Source organism: Heterodontus francisci, chromosome 14, assembly GCF_036365525.1.
Source record: "Heterodontus francisci isolate sHetFra1 chromosome 14, sHetFra1.hap1, whole genome shotgun sequence".
In the NCBI taxonomy this organism is placed as follows: Eukaryota; Metazoa; Chordata; class Chondrichthyes; order Heterodontiformes; family Heterodontidae; genus Heterodontus; species Heterodontus francisci.
Genome location: NC_090384.1, coordinates 16,218,873 through 16,236,856, shown reverse-complemented (window position 1 = coordinate 16,236,856; position 17,984 = coordinate 16,218,873). Strand labels below are relative to the sequence as shown.

Below are 17,984 nucleotides of genomic sequence, written 5' to 3'. Positions count from 1 at the left end.
ACTTGATAACTATTACAGAGACGTGGTTGCAGGGTGAACAAGACTGGGAACTCGATATTCAAGGGAATTAGACGTTCCGGAAATATAGGCAAAAAGGAAAAGGAGGTGGGGTAGCTTTGTTTTCATTTTAGAGATACAGCACTGAAACAGGCCCTTCGGCCCACTGAGTCTGTGCCAACCAACAACCACCCATTTATACTAATCCTACATTAATCCTATATTCCCTACCACATCCCCACCATTCTTCTACCTACACTAGGGGAAATTTGCAATGGCCAATTTACTTATCAATCTGCAAGTCTTTGGCTGTGGGAGGAAACCGGAGCACCTGGCAGAAACCCACACAGTCACAGGGAGAACTTGCAAACTCCGCACAGGCAGTACCCAGAACTGAACCCGGGTCGCTGCAGTTGTGAGGCTGCGGTGCTAACCACTGCACCACTGTGCCGCCCGGAATAAAGGAAGGTATCAGTGCGGTGGTAAGTAGTGATATAGGCGCAATAGCTCGTGATGTGGAATCAGCCTGGGTGGAAATAAGGAATAGCAAGAGGAAGAAGTCACGGCTGGGCATCATCTATAGGCCCCTGAAGCGTTGCCTCGCTGCAGGACAAAGTATAAATTGGGAAATAACGGAGGCGTGTAAGAAGGGTGCTACAATTGTCATGGTGATTTTAATCTGCATATTGACTGGACAAATCAGATTGGCAGAGATAACATGGAAGACGAATTTGTAGAGTGCATCAGGGATTGTTACTTAGAGCAATACAATGCAGAACCTACCCGGGAACAGGCTATTTTAGATCTAGTAATGTGTAATGAGGTAGGATTAAGAAGAGATATCATAGTTAAAGATCCACAGACTAAGCGGAAGGTCAGTGGATGAGCAGTGGCAGACATTTAAGCAGATATTTCACAACGCTCAGCAAAAATTTATCCTGGTCAAAAAGAAGGACTTGATGAGAAGGATGACCCACCCGTGGTTAACAAAGGCGGTCAAGGAGATTATCCAATCAAAAACTAAGGCATACAAAGCAGCGAAAACTAGTGGTAGGCCAGAGGATTGGGAATTTTTAAGGAACCAGCAGCGGAAAAATAAAAAGCTAACAAAGAGGGAAAAAATTGATTATGAAAGTAAATTGGCAAGAAATATAAAAACAAACAGCAAGAGCTTCTACAGGTGTAAAAAAAGAGAGTAGCTAAAGTGAGCGTAGGACTCTTGGAGGATGTGACTGGAGAATTGATAACAGGGAACACGGAAATGGCAGATAATTTAAACCAATATTTTGCATTGGCCTTCACGGTGGAGGACACTATAAACATTCCACAGATATCAGATAAGCAAGGAGCTGATGGGAAGAAAGATCTTGTAACAGTATATATCACGAGGGACAAAGTATTTGACAAACTAATGGGACTAAAGGCAGTCAAGTCGCCGGGACCTGATGGCCTGCATCCAAGGGTTTTAAAGGAAGTGGCTGCAGAGATAGTGGAGGCATTGATCAAAATATTTCAGAACTCACTGGATTCCGGGAGGGTCCCAATGGATTGGAAAACCGCTAATGTGACGCCCCTGTTCAAGAAGGGAGGGAAAGAAAAAGCAGGAAACTATAGGCCAGTCAGCCTAACATCGGTTCAATGGGAAAATGCTAGAGTCCATTATTAAGGAAGAAATAGCAGGACATTTAGAAAAGCTTAACACAATCAAACAGAGTCAACATGGTTTTGTGAAAGGGAAATCTTGTTTGACAAATTTGCTAGAGTTCTTTGAGGATATAACAAGCAGAGTTGATAAAGGGGAACCGGTAGATGTAGTGTATTTGGATTTCCAGAAGACATTCGATAAGGTGCCACATAAAAGATTATTGCACAAGATAGGAACTCACAGTATTGGGGGTAATGTATTAGCATGGATTGAGGATTGGTTAACACACAGAAGACAGAGAGTCGGGATTAATGGGTCTTTTTCAGGTTGGAAAGACATAACTAGTGAAGTGCCATAAGGATCAGTCCTAGGGCCTTAATTATTTCCGATCTATATTAATGACTTGGAGGAGGGGCAGAGTGTAATATATCCAAATTTGCTGATGATACAAAAATAGGTGGGAGGGCATGTTGTGATGAGGACATAAGGAATCTGCAAGGGGATATAGATAGGTTGAGTGAGTGGGCATAAACTTGGCAGATGGAGTTTAATGTAGGAAAGTGTGAAGTCATGCACTTTGGTAGGAAGAATCAAAAGGCAGACTTAAATGGAGAGAGACTTCAAAAAAGTGCAGCACAGAGGGATCTGGGTGTTCTTGTGTATGAAACACAAAATGTTAGTATGCAGGTGCAGCAAGTAATTAAGAAGGCAAATGGAATTTTGACCTTTACTGCTAGGGGGGATGGAGTTTAAAAATAGGGAAGTCTTGTTACAACTGTACAGGGTGTTGGTGAGGCCGCACCTGGAGTACTGCATACAGTTTTGGTCCCCGTATTTAAGAAAGGATATACTAGCATTGGAGGCAGTTCAAAAGAGATTCACTAGGCTGATTCCTGGGATGAAGGGGTTGACTTATCAAGAATGACTAAACAAGTTAGGCCTTTATTCATTAGAGTTTAGAAGAATGAGGGGTGATCTTATTGAAACCTACAAGATTCTGAGGGAGCTTGACAGGGTAGATGTTGAGAAAATGTTTCCACTAGTGGGGGAATCTCAAACTAGGGGACATAGTTTTGGAGCTAATGACCGTATGGCCTAATGGGTAAGGCATCTGACTTCAGTGTATTTCATGAGGTTATCAGAAGATTGCAGGTTCGAATCCTGCCACAGTTGTTTGGGCGGCGCAGTGGTTAGCACCTCAGCCTCACAGCTCCAGCAACCTGGTTTAGATTCTGGGTACTGCCTATGCAGAGTTTGCAAGTTCTCCCTGTGACTGTGTGGGTTTCCGCTGGGTGCTCCGGTTTCCTCCCACAGCCAAAGACTTGCAGGTTGATAGGTAAATTGCCCATTGTAAATTGCCACTAGTTGTGGTAGGGGAATTGAGTGGATGTGGTAGGAATATGAGATTAATGTAGGATTAGTATAAATAGGTGGTTGATGGTCAGCACAGACTCGGTGGGCTGAAGAGCCTGTTTCAGTGCTGTATCTCTAAATAAATAAATAACATTCATTTAAAACTGAGATGCAAAGGAATTTCTTCTCTCAGAGGGTAGTGAATGTCTGGAATTCTCTACACCAGAGAGTTGTGAAGGCAAGATCACTGAAAGTATTTAAAGAGGAGGTAGATAGATTTTTGAAATATCATGGAGTTGAGGGTTATGAGAAGCTGGCACGAAAGAAGAGTTGAGATCTGGGGCAGATCATCCATGATCTTATGGCCTACTCTTCCTCCTATTTCTTGTGTTCTTACGTTCTCTGAGATTCAAGGCTCTCCCCTCAGGCTGCCCGGACATACTTGGTGGCGGGGAGTGGGGGGGGGGGGGGGGGTGGGGCGGTGGTGGTTGGCTCTTTCAAAGTCAATGGGTGTCGATGGCTTTTGACGACCAACATTCACAAAGGTATCTCAGATAATTTAAAAGGAGAGCGCCCCATTTCTCTGGCTAGGCTGAGTCAATCATGTCTTTCTCCAGCGTAACTCTTTGATTTTTTCATATGCAAATGTGTGTGGCCATCTTAGCTGTTCTGTTTTAAAAGTTATTTGTAACAATTTCCAGTAAAGGTCTCAGGCAAAGACCCACATTATGAAATTAATACTTTTCATTTGGCACATGGGATTTTCCTCACAAGCTACGATATTGGCATTTCTCTGACAATGTGGAAAATTGCCCAAGTATGTCCTGCCTACAAGACAAATCCAGTCCAGCCAATTACCAATCAGTCAACTCACGATCATCAGCAAAGTGATAGAAGGTGTCATTGACAGTGCTATCAAGCGACACTTACTCAGCATTAACCTGCTCATCGATGCTCAGTTTGGGTTCCACCAGGGCCACTCGACTCCAGACCTCATTACAGCCTTGGTCCAAACATGGACAAAAGAGTTGAATTTCAGAGGTGAGGTGAGAGTGACTGCCCTTGACTTCAGGCAGCTTTTGACCGTGTATGACATCAAGGAGCCCTAACAAAACTGGAGTTAATGGGAATCAGGCAGAAAACTCCACTGGCTGGAGTGATACCTAGCACAACTGAAGATGATTGTGCTTGTTGAGGCCAATCATCTCAGCCCAAAGACATCACTGCAGGATTTCCTCAGGGTAGTGTCCTAGGCCCAACCATCTTCAACTACTTCATCAATGACCTTCCTTCTATCATCAGGTCAGAAGTGGGGATGTTCGTTGATGATTGCACAATGTTCAGCACCATTCGCAACTTCTCAGATACTGTATCAGTCCATGCCCACATGCAGCAAGACCTGGATGACATTCAGACTTGTGCTGATAAGTGGCATGTAACATTAAGGCCATACACATATCAGGCAACGACCATCTCCAACAAGAGAGATTCGGAGAACCTTCCCTTGATATGCACTGGATTGCCATCATTGATTTTCCCCCATCATCAACATCCTGTGGATTACAATTGACCAGAAATTAAACTGGACCAGCCACATAAATTCTGTGGCTACAAGTGCAGGTCAAAGGCTGGGAATTCTGCAACAAGTGAATCACCTCCTGACTCCCTGAAGTCTGTCCATCATCTATAAGGTACAAGTCAAGAGTGCGATGGAATACTCTCCTCTTGCCTGGATGAGTGCAGCTCCAACAACAATTAAGAAGCTATAAACCATCCAGGGGAAAGCAGCCCGCTTGATTGTCACCCCATTCCCATCTTAAACAGCCACTCCCTCCACCACTGGCACACAGTGGCAGCAAAGATGCAGTGCAACAACTCGCCAAGACTCTTTTGACAGCACCTTCTACGCTGGCTAGAGAATCGATGGCGTTACTGAGTTCCGATTTTGTTGGCTATTTGTCCAGCTCATCCATGACTGGCAGAGACTGGGCTGCATTGAGGGCGGTATCAGTGACAACATTTTCCCTGGAGTACAGTTCTAGGTAATGCTCCACCCAGCGGTCCATTTGCTTGCGTTGGTCAGTGATTGTGTCCCCTGATTTAGACTTGAGGGGGGGCGATCTTCTTGATGGTTGGCCCAAAAGCTCTCTTAATGCCGTTATACATTTCTCTGATGTTTCTGGTGTCGGAGGCCAGCTGAATACGACTGCATAGGTGTTGCCAGTAGTCATTTGCGCAGCGCCTGTCTGTTCTTTGTGCAGTGCTTCTGGCAGCTTTAAGTGCTACGGATGTTAACTCGCTGGGGGCTTTCTTGTAGTTCAACAGTGCAGTGCGCTTAGCGGCTATGACAGGTTCCATTTCTTCAAAGTGAGATTGAAACAAGTCTGCATTCTGCTTCTCACGTTTGCCAAAGGTGGTCATCGCTGAGTCATAGATGGCGTCTCTGATGTGGGCCCACTTGGTCTCTGCATCCCCTGCTGGAGTGTTTTGAAGGGCTTTTACAAGTAAATTGAGAAACTTTTGTAACAGCTGTGGGCAAGAAATTCTGTTAGTGTTGATGTGCGGGCGGCCCTTCTGCTTGGAGTGATGTAGCTTCTTGGTTTGAGTCTAACTTTGCTGCACACCAGGGTGTGGTCAGTGTCGCAGTCCGCACTGTGAAAGCTGCGTGTGATTTGGACACTGTTTAAAGAGGCTCGCCTTGTGATAATGAGGTCCAGCTGTTGCCAACGACGTGATCTTGGTGTCTCCATGAAACCTGGTGACAGGGTTTAGTATGGAAGAACGAGTTGGTGATGCAGAGGTTGTGATAGGTACACAACTCCAGCAGTCTCTTTCCATTCTCATTCATCCTTCCAATGCCATAGCGCCCGAGGCAGGAGGGCCATGAGTTATGGTCGGCCCCAACCCTGGGGTTAAAGTCCCCCAGCAGGAACAGGTGTTCGGTATTAGGAATGCTACCACTGATATTATGGAGTTCCTCGTAGAACTGGTATTTAACTTCATGTGGAGAGCAGAGTGTTGGAGCATAGATGCTGAGTAGGTGTACTGGACCAGAGGCGGTGAGCAGTCAGATGGACAGTATACTCTCCGAGCCATTTGAAGGTGGCTCTATCATGCTGAGCAAAGAGTTTCTGACAGCGAAGCCCACTCCATGCTGTCTTGGTTCTTCAGGATCCCTATCCTGCCAGTAGAGGGTGTAGTCTTGCTCTCTTAGAGATCCACTCGCAGGGAGGCGTGTCTCCTGAAGTTTTGTAATTGAGTCTACTGAGCTTGTTGTTAATGATGGCGGTCTTCCGAGAGTCCATTGATTTGTGTAAGGTCTTCCAACAGGCCAGGACACATAGTTCTGACGTTCCAGCTTGCAAAACGAAGGGCTGGTACCTTCTTTCCTTTTTTTGTCGTGCTGTTTGGTGCGGTTTTACAGTCTACTTGTCAGGCAATGAAACTAAGCCCCAAGCACCCATTGAAGCAGGTGGACTGTGGCAGACAGAACCTTTCTGACCGGGGGCTGCCCAGTTTGGGGCGGGAATAGTTGTCCAATGAGATGCGATGACCTCTCCCATCGACAAAGTTAGTCCATGGCGCTAAGCCAATTGAGCTGGAATTAAAACCTGTAACTGCTGCCTTCCATGTTGTTTTGGTCGCTATGAGGCAACTATGGAGTGACCTCTCCATGGCGCATGCCTTGGCGGAATGTATGGGGGTTGTGAGTTGCCCAAGCTTCAAAACCCCCCTCTCGGCCTTCCTAGTGTGGTCCAAAGAACTGCAGAGCATGACGTTTGGCACCAGTTTGGCTGCAAGAACTGTCGGAAACATGCCAAAGGTGATACATGACCACCTTAGGGGTTCCACTCCGGATTTTCTGCTGGTGTTTACTCCCTTGGCCTTAGTCTCTCCCGAGACGCTCACAAGGCAGTTGGGTTGTTAGGGCCTCTGCTCAGGGATACGAGCTAACAAGTAGAGTACACACTCTATACAGTGGAGGATATTCTCAGTGTGAAGGCAGGACTGTGTGGTGGTCACTACTACCAACACTGTCATGAATAGTGCATCTGGAAGTTATGAGGTCAAGTAGGTTTTTCCCTCTTGTCGTTTCTCACAGTATCTGCCACAGGCCCAGACTGACAGCTCTGTCCTTCAGGACTCGGCCAGTAGTGGTGCTACTGAGCTGCTCTCAGTGATGGAAATTGAAGTCCTCCCTGCAGAGTACATTCTGTGTCCTTGCTACCCTCAGCTCTTCTTCCAAGCGGTGTTCAACATGGGGGAGCACTGATTCATCAACTGTGGGAGAGCAGTAGGTGGTAATCAGCAGGAGGTTTCCATGCCAATGCTTGTTTGACCTGGGCGGCACAGTGGCGCAGTGGTTAACACCGCAGCCTCACAGCTCCAGGGACCCGGGTTCGATTCCGGGTACTGCCTGTGTGGAGTTTGCAAGTTCTCCCTGTGTCTGCGTGGGTTTTCTCCGGGTGCTCCGGTTTCCTCCCACAAGCCAAAAGACTTGCAGGTTGATAGGTAAATTGGCCATTATAAATTGTCACCAGTATAGGTAGGTGGTAGGGAAATATAGGGACAGGTGGGGATGTTTGTTGGGAATATGGGATTAGTGTAGGATTAGTATAAATGGGTGGTTGATGTTCAGCACAGACTCGGTGGGCTGAAGGGCCTGTTTCAGTGCTGTATCTCTAATCTAATCTGATGCCATGAGACTTCATTGGGTCCAGAGTCAATGTTGAGGACTCCCAGGGCCACCCCCTACTGATTGTATACCACTGTGCCTCCACCTTTGATGATATCCCTCCAGGGATGGTGATGGAAGAGTCTGGGATATTGGCTGTAAACTATGATTCGGTGATTATGACTATGTCATGCTGTTGCTTGACTAATTTTGACACAAGTCCCCAGATGTTATTGAGGAGGACTTTGCAGGGTCGACTGGTCAGTGTGTGCCTTTGTCACTTCTGGTGCCGAGGTCGATACTGGGTAGCCTGTCTGGTTTTATTCTTAATCAATTTCGGTAGCGGTTTGATACAACTGAGTGGCTTGGTAGGCCATTTCAGAGTCATTTACCAAATTAGGACAGCAGATTGCCTTCCCTAAAGGACATTATTGAGCCAGCTGGGTTTTTATGATATTTTAGTAGTTACATGGCCACCATTACTGATAATAGATTTTTATTCCAGGTTTAATTGATTAATTGGATTTAAGTTCCCCAGCTGCTGTGGTGGGATTTGAACTCATGTCTCCAGATCGATAGTCCGGGCCTCTGGATTACTAGTCCTGCAACATCAGCAGTATGTGATATTGAATAAACACAAGATTCGAGATTTGGCGTAAAGTGAAAATGGGGTTGTCAAAGAAGCATAACTGCTGCAGCTTTAACAAACAACTTCAAAAGGATTTTCCATATTTATCACCAACTGGAAATGAAACATGTTCCCTATGCCAGTCAGTATTTTCCATTTTTAGTGGAGTGAGGACATCGATAAATGAACATGAAGATCCCGTTAAATAGAAAGGTACTCTTACAACACCTGATAGTTCAAGTTCTGTTACCAATATTTTTCACAAAGTTGAGGCAACACAGAATGAGCATGACCTTGCTTTGCAAGAAGGAATACAGACATATTGTACCGTTAGACATAATCACAGTTTCAGGTCAATGGACTGTCCTTCCAATTCAAATTTAAAAAATTTAGCAACCTAAAGTGTTCATGTGTGCAGACAAAATCTGAAGCATTGCTTGTAAATGTTTTTGCTCCATGGGTAAGCGATGAACTAATTGAAGGCATGAAAGATGTGTCACTATCTGTTGATGCATTGAATAACGGACATGTAGCATTGCTTCCTGCCTTGGTTCATTAGTTCAAGGCTTATGAAGGGAGTTCGTTTGTACAAGGTAAATGTGTGGAATTTGTCAAACTTACAGAGACATCAGAACCTATTGCAGCTGAGATCATGCTTATGAGTAAGTATGGAACCGAAAACCATGTTGTAGCATGGTCAGCAGATAATAGAACTGCTGACTTTTGCGGCCTACACAGACATGGTAGAGAAAATGTGCACGCCAAAGTAAAGGTAAGCTTAAAAAGGGAAGTGATAGGCCTTGGAGGGCCTGGTCACATTGTGCATAACTGAGCCCGAATTGCAAGGAATTAATCCCAGTGGACAGTGGGATATTTTCATATATTCACTGTTCGTGTGGAAAGACGGAAATGTTTTTGTGAATGTCAGAATATACTGGGATACAGTAATAACAGATGGCTGTCAATGTTACCTGCTTTCGAGAGGATCCTTCAACTTTGAGTCATTGAAGTCAATATTCATGTCAGAGGAATAGTGCCAACTAGCTCTTCATAGACTATTTGAAGACCCATGTACTGAACTCTGGCTTGCTTTTATCCATGCAAGCATGACACCTTTTCATGACACCATCAAATCACTTGAGGGAGCTTATTGCTGTGCATTAGAGTCAGCCAGTGTCTTAAACAATTTCAAAAAGAAGTTGGTTACAAGGTATAAAGACTTTGTGCCTTTTTCGTGAAAAAAACGACTTAGAGACTTAGAAGAATCGCAGGTCATGACACATCAATGCTATCTTAATGTGACAAGAATCTATTCTTCAACACAGCCGTGTGCATGGGGAAAGCATACAGATGGTTTGAAAAATTTGAAGTGTCAGCTTTTAAAGAAAGTTCCATTCAGATTCAAGGTTGAAACAGCAGATATGTTACTGCAAAAGAAATATGGGAATGTGATAATTAATGAGGCTGCACTGTTTGATAAAGTAACTCTGTTAAATGAATTTGTGACAGGGAAGCTGGGTAATTAGAATGACACAACTACAACAGTCAGAGTATGTGGCAGTTGAGATGAAGTAATCAAACCATTTCTGGCAGTTCTCAGTACCCCACATAAATGTAAAAAAGGACCGAACTGATCCTGTGGCTGCCTGTCAGTAATGCTTCAGTCGAGAAGATGTTTTCTGTCATAAACAGCAGAAAAATCCAGACATTAGGCTGAAACAGTGAAAGCCACTTGCACTGCCAAAACAAACTTCACTTTGCTTTGGCTTGAGTTCTTTAACAAACTGAGCAAAAGATTAAAATTCTAAAACAGATACATGTAGCATAAGGATGTAAAGGGGTTAATGCTGAAGACAGTGAGAGCAACCCCTCCCACTGTAAGAATGATGGTGTCATAGTCACATGAGGTTAGGCTGGAGAGAAGAGAGAGCAGCACGAAGGATGTTAGCTTAGGAGGCTTGATGAGAGTGTACATCGTATTATGTAAATAATAAATAGTTCTTAGTTGACCTTATCCTGAGTCTGAGACTTTCTCCAGAATGTCCCTGTCATGCTACTAAATACAACATAACAACAATACACTCATCAGAGAAATACAGCTGTTAATCCAGCAAGCTTCTGTAGTGCTGTCAGCATGAGGAATACTGCAAGCACAAGTTCTTGTGTTTAGGGGTGGGACTTTTTTGTCTATAAGCATTTCCGGTTTCCTAGACATTTTTGGGGAACTGAAAATTTTTTTTTGTATTACTATTGTTTTGTTTGTAATTTTATAATGTGCCACTAGGTGGCAAATGTTATTTCAGTGGATTCTCATTAAAATAACGCTCTTTCTATCCACATTATCGTTAACTATGTGATGGTTGATGGTTAATCTCTATGCGCATTTCAACAAAGTTGTTATGCTGTTTTCTTGAAATCATAAGTAAATCAGTGAAAATAGTTAACTCTTTTTATTATTTCATGGAATTGATGGCAAGGCCAGAATTTATTTCCCATCCCTAATTGCCCTTGTATCTTGTTGAAACAGAGAAATTCCTGAGGGGAATTGATAGAGTGGATACTGGGATGAAGTTTCCTTTTGTGGGGGAGAATAGAACTAGGGGACACAGTTTGAAAGTAAGAGGTCTCCCTTTTAAGACGGAGATGAGGAGAAATTTTTTCTTTCAGAGAGTCGTTAGTCTGTGCAATTCTCTTCCCCAGAATGCAGTGGAGGCTGGGTCATTGAATTTATCCAAGGCTGAGTTAGATAGATTTTGATAGACAAGGGAATCAAGGGTTATGGGGGGCAGACGGGAAAGTTCAGACCACAGTCAGATCAGCCATGATCTTGTTGAATGGTGGAACAGGATCGAAGGGCCAAATGACCTACTCCTGTTCCTATGAGAAGGTGGTGGTAAGCTGCCTTCTTGAACCACTGCAGTTCATCTGGTGTAGGTAACCCATAGTGCTATTGGGGAGGGAGTTCCAGGATTTTGACCCAATGACAGTGGGGTCATTAGAGAGAAACTAGAGCAAAGCCAGGGCTTTGTGTATGTGCTATCTCTATAATTGAACAAATAAAGTGATGGATGTAAACAGTAACAAGATATTGCCTCAAATTGTTCTACTTATCTTTTCTTCTGCTCTTTTCTATTCCTATCTGCATATCTATATCGCATGTGCATGCTAGGGTGAGTGTGTCATATATCCGTAGGTGTGAACCGTATTAAAGTTAAGTTTAAGGTTTTAATAAATTTCCTCTTTCTGCTTTAAAGCAAAGAAAGCCTGTGTGTGCTCAGTTATTTGCCTTATAATTGGAAACTGTGAGCAAGGATTCACAAAAAGGGGAGCTCAAAACACAGTGTGTTTAAAATTAAACCCTGTTACGATAAGACCAGGTAAAGACAGCCAAAGACCCCTAGACACATTACCTCAATGAAGGTCAGACTGGAGCAGGATCTCCCCTTCTGGATCCACATTTATCAGGTTTTAATGTACAAATGGGACCCAAACTTCCAATTTTCTGTAGTACAAAAGTGATGGCATTCTAGTATAAAGACTGGAATTTGAGGTATAGGTCAGATAGTCCAGAGTTACACCCATTCTGAAAAACACTCTAACTTCTGGGGTGGAACTGAACACAGGCAGAAGACCCCCATTCCCTCACCTGCCATCGTGTATTTAAACTATAGCATAACTAGGGCAAAGCCTGCTGCCCAGCAACTTAAGTCAAAGAGCTGCAAGTTACCTGTGTTAAATGAGGAATTGGCTGAGTTCACAGGCTTTAAATATCCACTTACTTTGTCAAAATTGTTTGCTTTATCTGTAATAATCAGAACATTCTTTCCTCTGCTGTGCTGTTAAGAAACGATTTTGTAGGCTGTCTTTCAACAGTTTCAGGCTCTGTACCCAACCCATGCAGTACCTGTCCTGGAAATGTTTGATGTGACAGTATAGAGGGAGCTTTACTCTGTATCATTTTTTTATTCAGTCATGGGATGTGGGCATCGCTGGCTAGGCCAGCATTTATTGCCCATCCCTAATTATCCTCGAGAAGGTGGTGGTGACCTGCCTCTTGAACTGCTGCAGTCCATGGTGCGGTAGATACACCCACAGTGCTGTTAGGAAGGGAGTTCCAGGATTTTGACCCAGCGACAGTGAAGGAACGACGATATAGTTCCAAGTCAGGATGGTGTGTGGCTTGGAGAGGAACTTGCTGGTAGTGGTGTTCCCATGCATCTGCTGCCCTTGTTCATCGGTTGGTAGAGGTTGCGGGTTTGGAAGGTGCTGTCTAAGGAGCCTTGGTGCGTTGCTGCAGTGCATCTTGTAGATGCTGTCACTGTGCATCGGTGGTGGAGAGAGTGAATGTTTGTGGATGGGGTACCAATCAAGCGAGCTGTTTTGTCCTGGATGGTGTCGAGCTTCTTGAGTGTTCTTGGAGCTGCATCCTTCCAGGCAAGTGGAGAGTATTCCATCACACTCCTGATTTGTGCCTTGTAGATGGTGGACAGACTTTAGAGAGACAGGATTCCCAGCCTCTGACCTGCTCTTGTCACCACAGTATTTATATGGCTACTCCAGTTCAGTTTCTGGTCAATGGTAGCCCCGAGGATGTTGATAGTGGGGGATTCAGCGATCGTAATGCCATTGAATGTCAAGGGGAGATGGTTAGATTCTCTCTTGTTGGAGATAGTCATTGCCTGGCACTCGTGTGGTGCAAATGTTACTTGCCACTTATCAGCCCAAGACTGGATATTGTCCAGGTCTTGCTGCATTTCTACACAGACTGCTTCAGTAGCTGAGGAGTCTTGAATGGTGCTGAACATTGTGCAATCATCAGCGAACATCCCCACTTTTGACCTTATGATGGAAGGAAGGTTATTGATGAAGCAGCTGAAGATGGTTGACCCTAGGACACTACCCTGAGGAACTCCTGCAGTGATGTCCTGGAGCTGAGATGACTGACCTCCAACAACCCTGTCCTGGGAGTCTTTGATGGGACAGTGTAGAAGGAGATTTACTTTGGATCTAACCCATGCTGTACCTGTTCTGGGAGTGTTGGAATTTAAAATGGAAATAGAAATTAGTTTAAAATTGATGATTGGATGATGGAGAGTGACTGATTCTGACTGACCTTGTGAATGGCTGCCTCTTACTGTTATATTACCTACTGTATCCGGAATGAAGAAGCTGTATCCCAGCAAGCTGTAGTGAAGAACAGAGGGAATGAGGCCCCTCAATCCTGCGTAACTCCAGTCTGACTGTCGAGGACCCATCCGAACAAACAGAGGCAAGTGAGCAGTCCTGCAGTACACAAGAGGGGAGCATCAATCGGCATGTCTTGCTACAATAATCACTCTTGTAAAATCTACCTGCAGAAATTCCTCAAACCGGCCCTCGAAACAAGCAACAATCAAATCATGGGTCAAACATGGTGATCAGGGAAAGGGAGCATGAGGAAAACAATTGTGGAGTGACTGTTGTATACTGGGAAATAGAGCAGGAAAGAGAGAGAGAGAGATAGGGGTAACAGAGACCAGTCTGTACTTTTCAGTGGATGTAAAGATCTCTTGACACCTTGGACAATATTTATCCCTCAGACAAGTCCACCATGAAAAACAAACACATTTTCTGATGATAAGAGGCTGAGTAAATTGGACCTATACTGTCTGGAGTTTCGAAGAATGAGAGGTGATCTCATTGAAAAATCGAAAATTCTGAAGGGGCTTAACAGGTTAGATACTGAGAGGTTGGTTCCCCTGTCTGGGAAATCTAGAACACGGGGACACAACCTCAGGATAAGGGGTTGATCATTTGGGACTGAGATGAGGAGACATTGGGAATTTTTGAAATTCTCTATCCCAGAGGGTTGTGGATGCTCAGTTGTTGAATATGTATAAGACTGAGCAGGCTAGATTTTTGGACTCTAGAGGAATTGAGGAATGTAGGGATCGTGCCGGGAGGCGTGTTTGAGCTTTAAAATCAGCTATGATCTTATAGAATGATGGAGCAGGCTTGAGGGGCAGAATGGCCTTCTCTTGCTCCTATTTCTTATGTTGAAGAAAAGTAAAGTAAGGCTTGTATTTGTACGGCATCTTTTGCAAGCTCAGGATGTCCCTAAGTGCTTTACAGCCAATAAAGTACTTTTGAAGTGTAGTCACTTTTGAATTGTAGGAAACACAGCAGCCAGTTTGTGCCCAGCAAGCTTCCACAAACACCAATGTGAGAATGACCACATCATCTGTTTTTGTGATGTTGAATGAAGGATAAATTATTGACCAGGACATTGGGGAGAACTCTCTTCCTCTTTGTAGTGCCATGGGATCTTTTACATCCACCTGAGAGACCAGCCAGGACCTTGCTTTAATGTTTAACTGCAAGACAATATCTTCAGCAGTGCAGCACTCCCTCAATACTGTCCTGGAGTGTCAGCCTACAGTTTTGTGCTTAGGTCTCTGGAGCAGGGATTGAACCCACAAATTTCTGACTCAGAGGCAAGAGTGCTACCAACTGAGCCACAATTATTCTTATGCATGTATTCAGCCCTAGTTACTCTCAGTATCTGAGGAGTCACGAATGGTGCTGAACATTGTGCAATCATCAGCGAACATCCCCACTTCTGACCTTATGATGGAGGGAAGGTCATTGATGAAGCAGTTGAAGACAGATAGGCCGAGGACACTACCCTGAGGAATTCCTCCAGTGATGTCCTGGGACTGAGATGATTGACCTCTAAAACTACAACCATCTTTCTTTGAATCATGGAAAGATGGAAAACTATAACACAGAGGAGGCCCATCATCCCTGTACCAGTCAAGAAAAAGCTATACAGCCTAATCCCACTTTCTAGCACTGGTCTGTAGCGCTGTAGGTTACAACACCACAAGTGCATATCTAAGCATTTTTTAAATGCGATGATGGTTTTCTGCCTCTACCACCCTTTCAGGCAGTGATTTCCAGACCCCACCACCGTCTAGGTGAAAATATTTCTTCTCAACTCCCCTCTAATCTTTTTTCCAATTACTTTAAATCTATTGATTTATTAATCTCTCTGCTAGGGGAAATAATAGTTCCTCCCTATCGGCTCTATCTAAGCTGCTTGTAATTTTATACACTTCAATTAAATCTCCTCTCAGCCTCCTCTATTCCAAAGAAAATAAACCTAGCCAATTGTTCCTCATATCTAAAATTCTCCATTCCTGACAACATCCTCGTAAATCTCCTCTCTACTCTCTCTAGTGCAATCACATCTTTCCTGCAATATGGTGATCAGAACTGTATGCAGTACTCTGGCTGTGGTCTAACTGGTGTATTATACAACTTGCCTTGTCTAATAAAGGAAAGTATCCTGTATGCCTTCTTAACTTCCTTATCTACCTGTCCTGCTACATTCAGTGATCTGTGGACATGCACTCCAAGGTCCCTCTGTTCCTCTACACTTCTCAGTATCCAAGCATTTATTATTGTATATTCCCTTGCCTTGTTTGCCCTCCCCAAGTGCATTACCTCCCTCTCCTCTGGATCAAATTCCATTTGCCACTTTTCTGCCCACCTGACCAGTCCATTGATATCGTCCTGTAGTCTACAGTTTTGTTCCTCACTACCAACCATTCAACCATTTTCATATCATCCACAAACTTTTAAAATTGTGCTCCCTACATTTAAGTCTCAAACATTGATATATATCCTGAAAAGCAAGAAGCCTAATACTGAGCCCTACGGAAAATCACTGGAAGCAGTCACATAAACACCTGTCGACCATTACCCTTTGCTTCCTGCCAGTGAGCCAATTTTGGATCCAACTTGCCATGTTCCCTTGGATCCCATGGGCTTTTAATCTTCCGACCAGTCTGCCATGTGGGACCTTGTCAAAATTCCTTGCTAAAATCCACATCGACTACATCAAACACGCTACCCTCAATGACCTTCCTTTTTACCTCCTCAAACATCTATTTGTCTATTTTCTATTTTTTGCTTCCCCTGCCTTCCACATTTGTTTACTAATTTTCTGCCTTCCATTTCCAGTTCTGTTTCCCTCCCTTTTGAATCTACACTCAGGTTCCCATTCCCCTGCCAAGCCAGTTTAAACCCTCCCGAGCAACACTAGAAAACCTCCCCATCACAGTTTTAGTCCCAGCTCTGTTGAGGTGCAGACCGTCTGCCTGTACTAGTCCCATCTCCCCCAGAACTGATCACAATGTCTCAGGAACTTAAAACTCTCCTTATTGGACCATCTCTCCAGCCAGCATTCAACTGTTCTCCTCTCCTATTCGGCACCGGGAATAATCCCGAGATTACTATCTTTGAAGCACTGTTTATTAATTCCTTTCCTACATCCCCGAAATCTTCCTGCAGGACCTCCTCCTTCTTTTTACCTATGTTGTTAGTACGGATATGGGCTGATCAACCTCCCTCCTCAGGGTGCTCTGCAGTCGCTCAGTGACATCCTTGACACTGGCACCAGGGAGGCAACATGCCATCCTGAAACCACATCTGCCGCCACAGAACTGCTGTTTGTTCCCTTAACTATAGAATTCCCTATTGCTATTGCTTTTCTGACCTTCCCACTCAGGGGACTCCTTTTCTTCTTACCTGGTCCTCCTTGACTGCCAGACAGTCACCCATTTCCTCTCTACCTGCAGGGTGATCACCTCCAGAAACATGCTATCCAGTGTAGCCCTCAGCCTTACAGATGCAGCACAGAGACATCAACTGCTGTTTAAGGTCTGAAACCCGGAGCCTGAGCTGTTCCAGCTGATGACATTTCCTGCTCATCTGGTTTTTCCAGGACACAAGAAATGTCCTGGAGTTCCCACATGGCACAGGATGTGCACTCCATGGGACTAAGGTGCCCTATTATGCCTCTATTTGTTAGATAGACAATCTAAATTTACCAGAAATTTAGTCTTGTCCCTGATCTAGACAAAAAGAAATTCACCAGTGTCATGGCCAGGTGGGTCATGGTGTGGCTGGTTTCCACTGTTCACCTCCCAACTGACCACAGCAAGTGTTCTTGTTACTAGTGTTTTAATCCCTTGTGTTTTATTTGCCAAATAAACAGATGGATGACAGGTTTTCTCATAGGTAAAAAAAAACTTTTAAAAACAAATTCTGAAATGATCACAATACCACACATGCATGCATTCACTCTCACATGCACTCTCAGGAGAAGGTAGAGAGAAAAGTACAGGGTAAGAGGTGTTCAGAGTTCAGGTTGTAAAAGTCTGTTGTCTCAAGAATAACCTGTGAGATTCTCCTTGGAAGGTGAATTATTAAAGGTGCAGACCTGTTTGCTGGTTGTCTGGTATTCATTGGGCTGTTTCAGTCTCCTGGCGGTCCACTTTGGGTGGAAGATGGTGCTGATGTCTTAAGTCAACTGTCACTGATAGAAAGTCATTTTTGCAAAGGCACTCTCTTGTCTCTGCTGTAGCGAGCTTCCAGCTTGTCTCAACAGTGTTCAACCGAATTGGCTAGAATTGATCTCTCTCTCTCTTAGCCTTGCTGGAATTCAAGATGGCTTTTGTTGCACTGTGTGTGCGAGGAGAGACCAGACTGATGTTGTTGTCTCTAATCCTGTCCCGAAAAGACTCCCTCTTTGCTCCTCAAAACGAGTACGTTTTAAGGTGAATTTTAACAAGGGTTTTAGTCCTAACTGGGCTGTACAATGGCCTTGATGATGGTCCCATTCTGAAATGAGGGTGGTTTAC

The 17,984-nt window shown here is 44.2% G+C and overlaps 1 protein-coding gene across 1 annotated transcript in view; it reads right to left on the bottom strand.

Moving 5' to 3' along the window:
- Nucleotides 1–17,984, bottom strand: part of si:ch211-236l14.4 (SITS-binding protein) — a 222,217-nt gene that overhangs the window by 78,098 nt on the left and 126,135 nt on the right. The window contains 1 exon segment of the mRNA XM_068046788.1: nt 13,445–13,581. Within this exon segment, the coding sequence (XP_067902889.1) occupies nt 13,445–13,581 (137 nt within the window).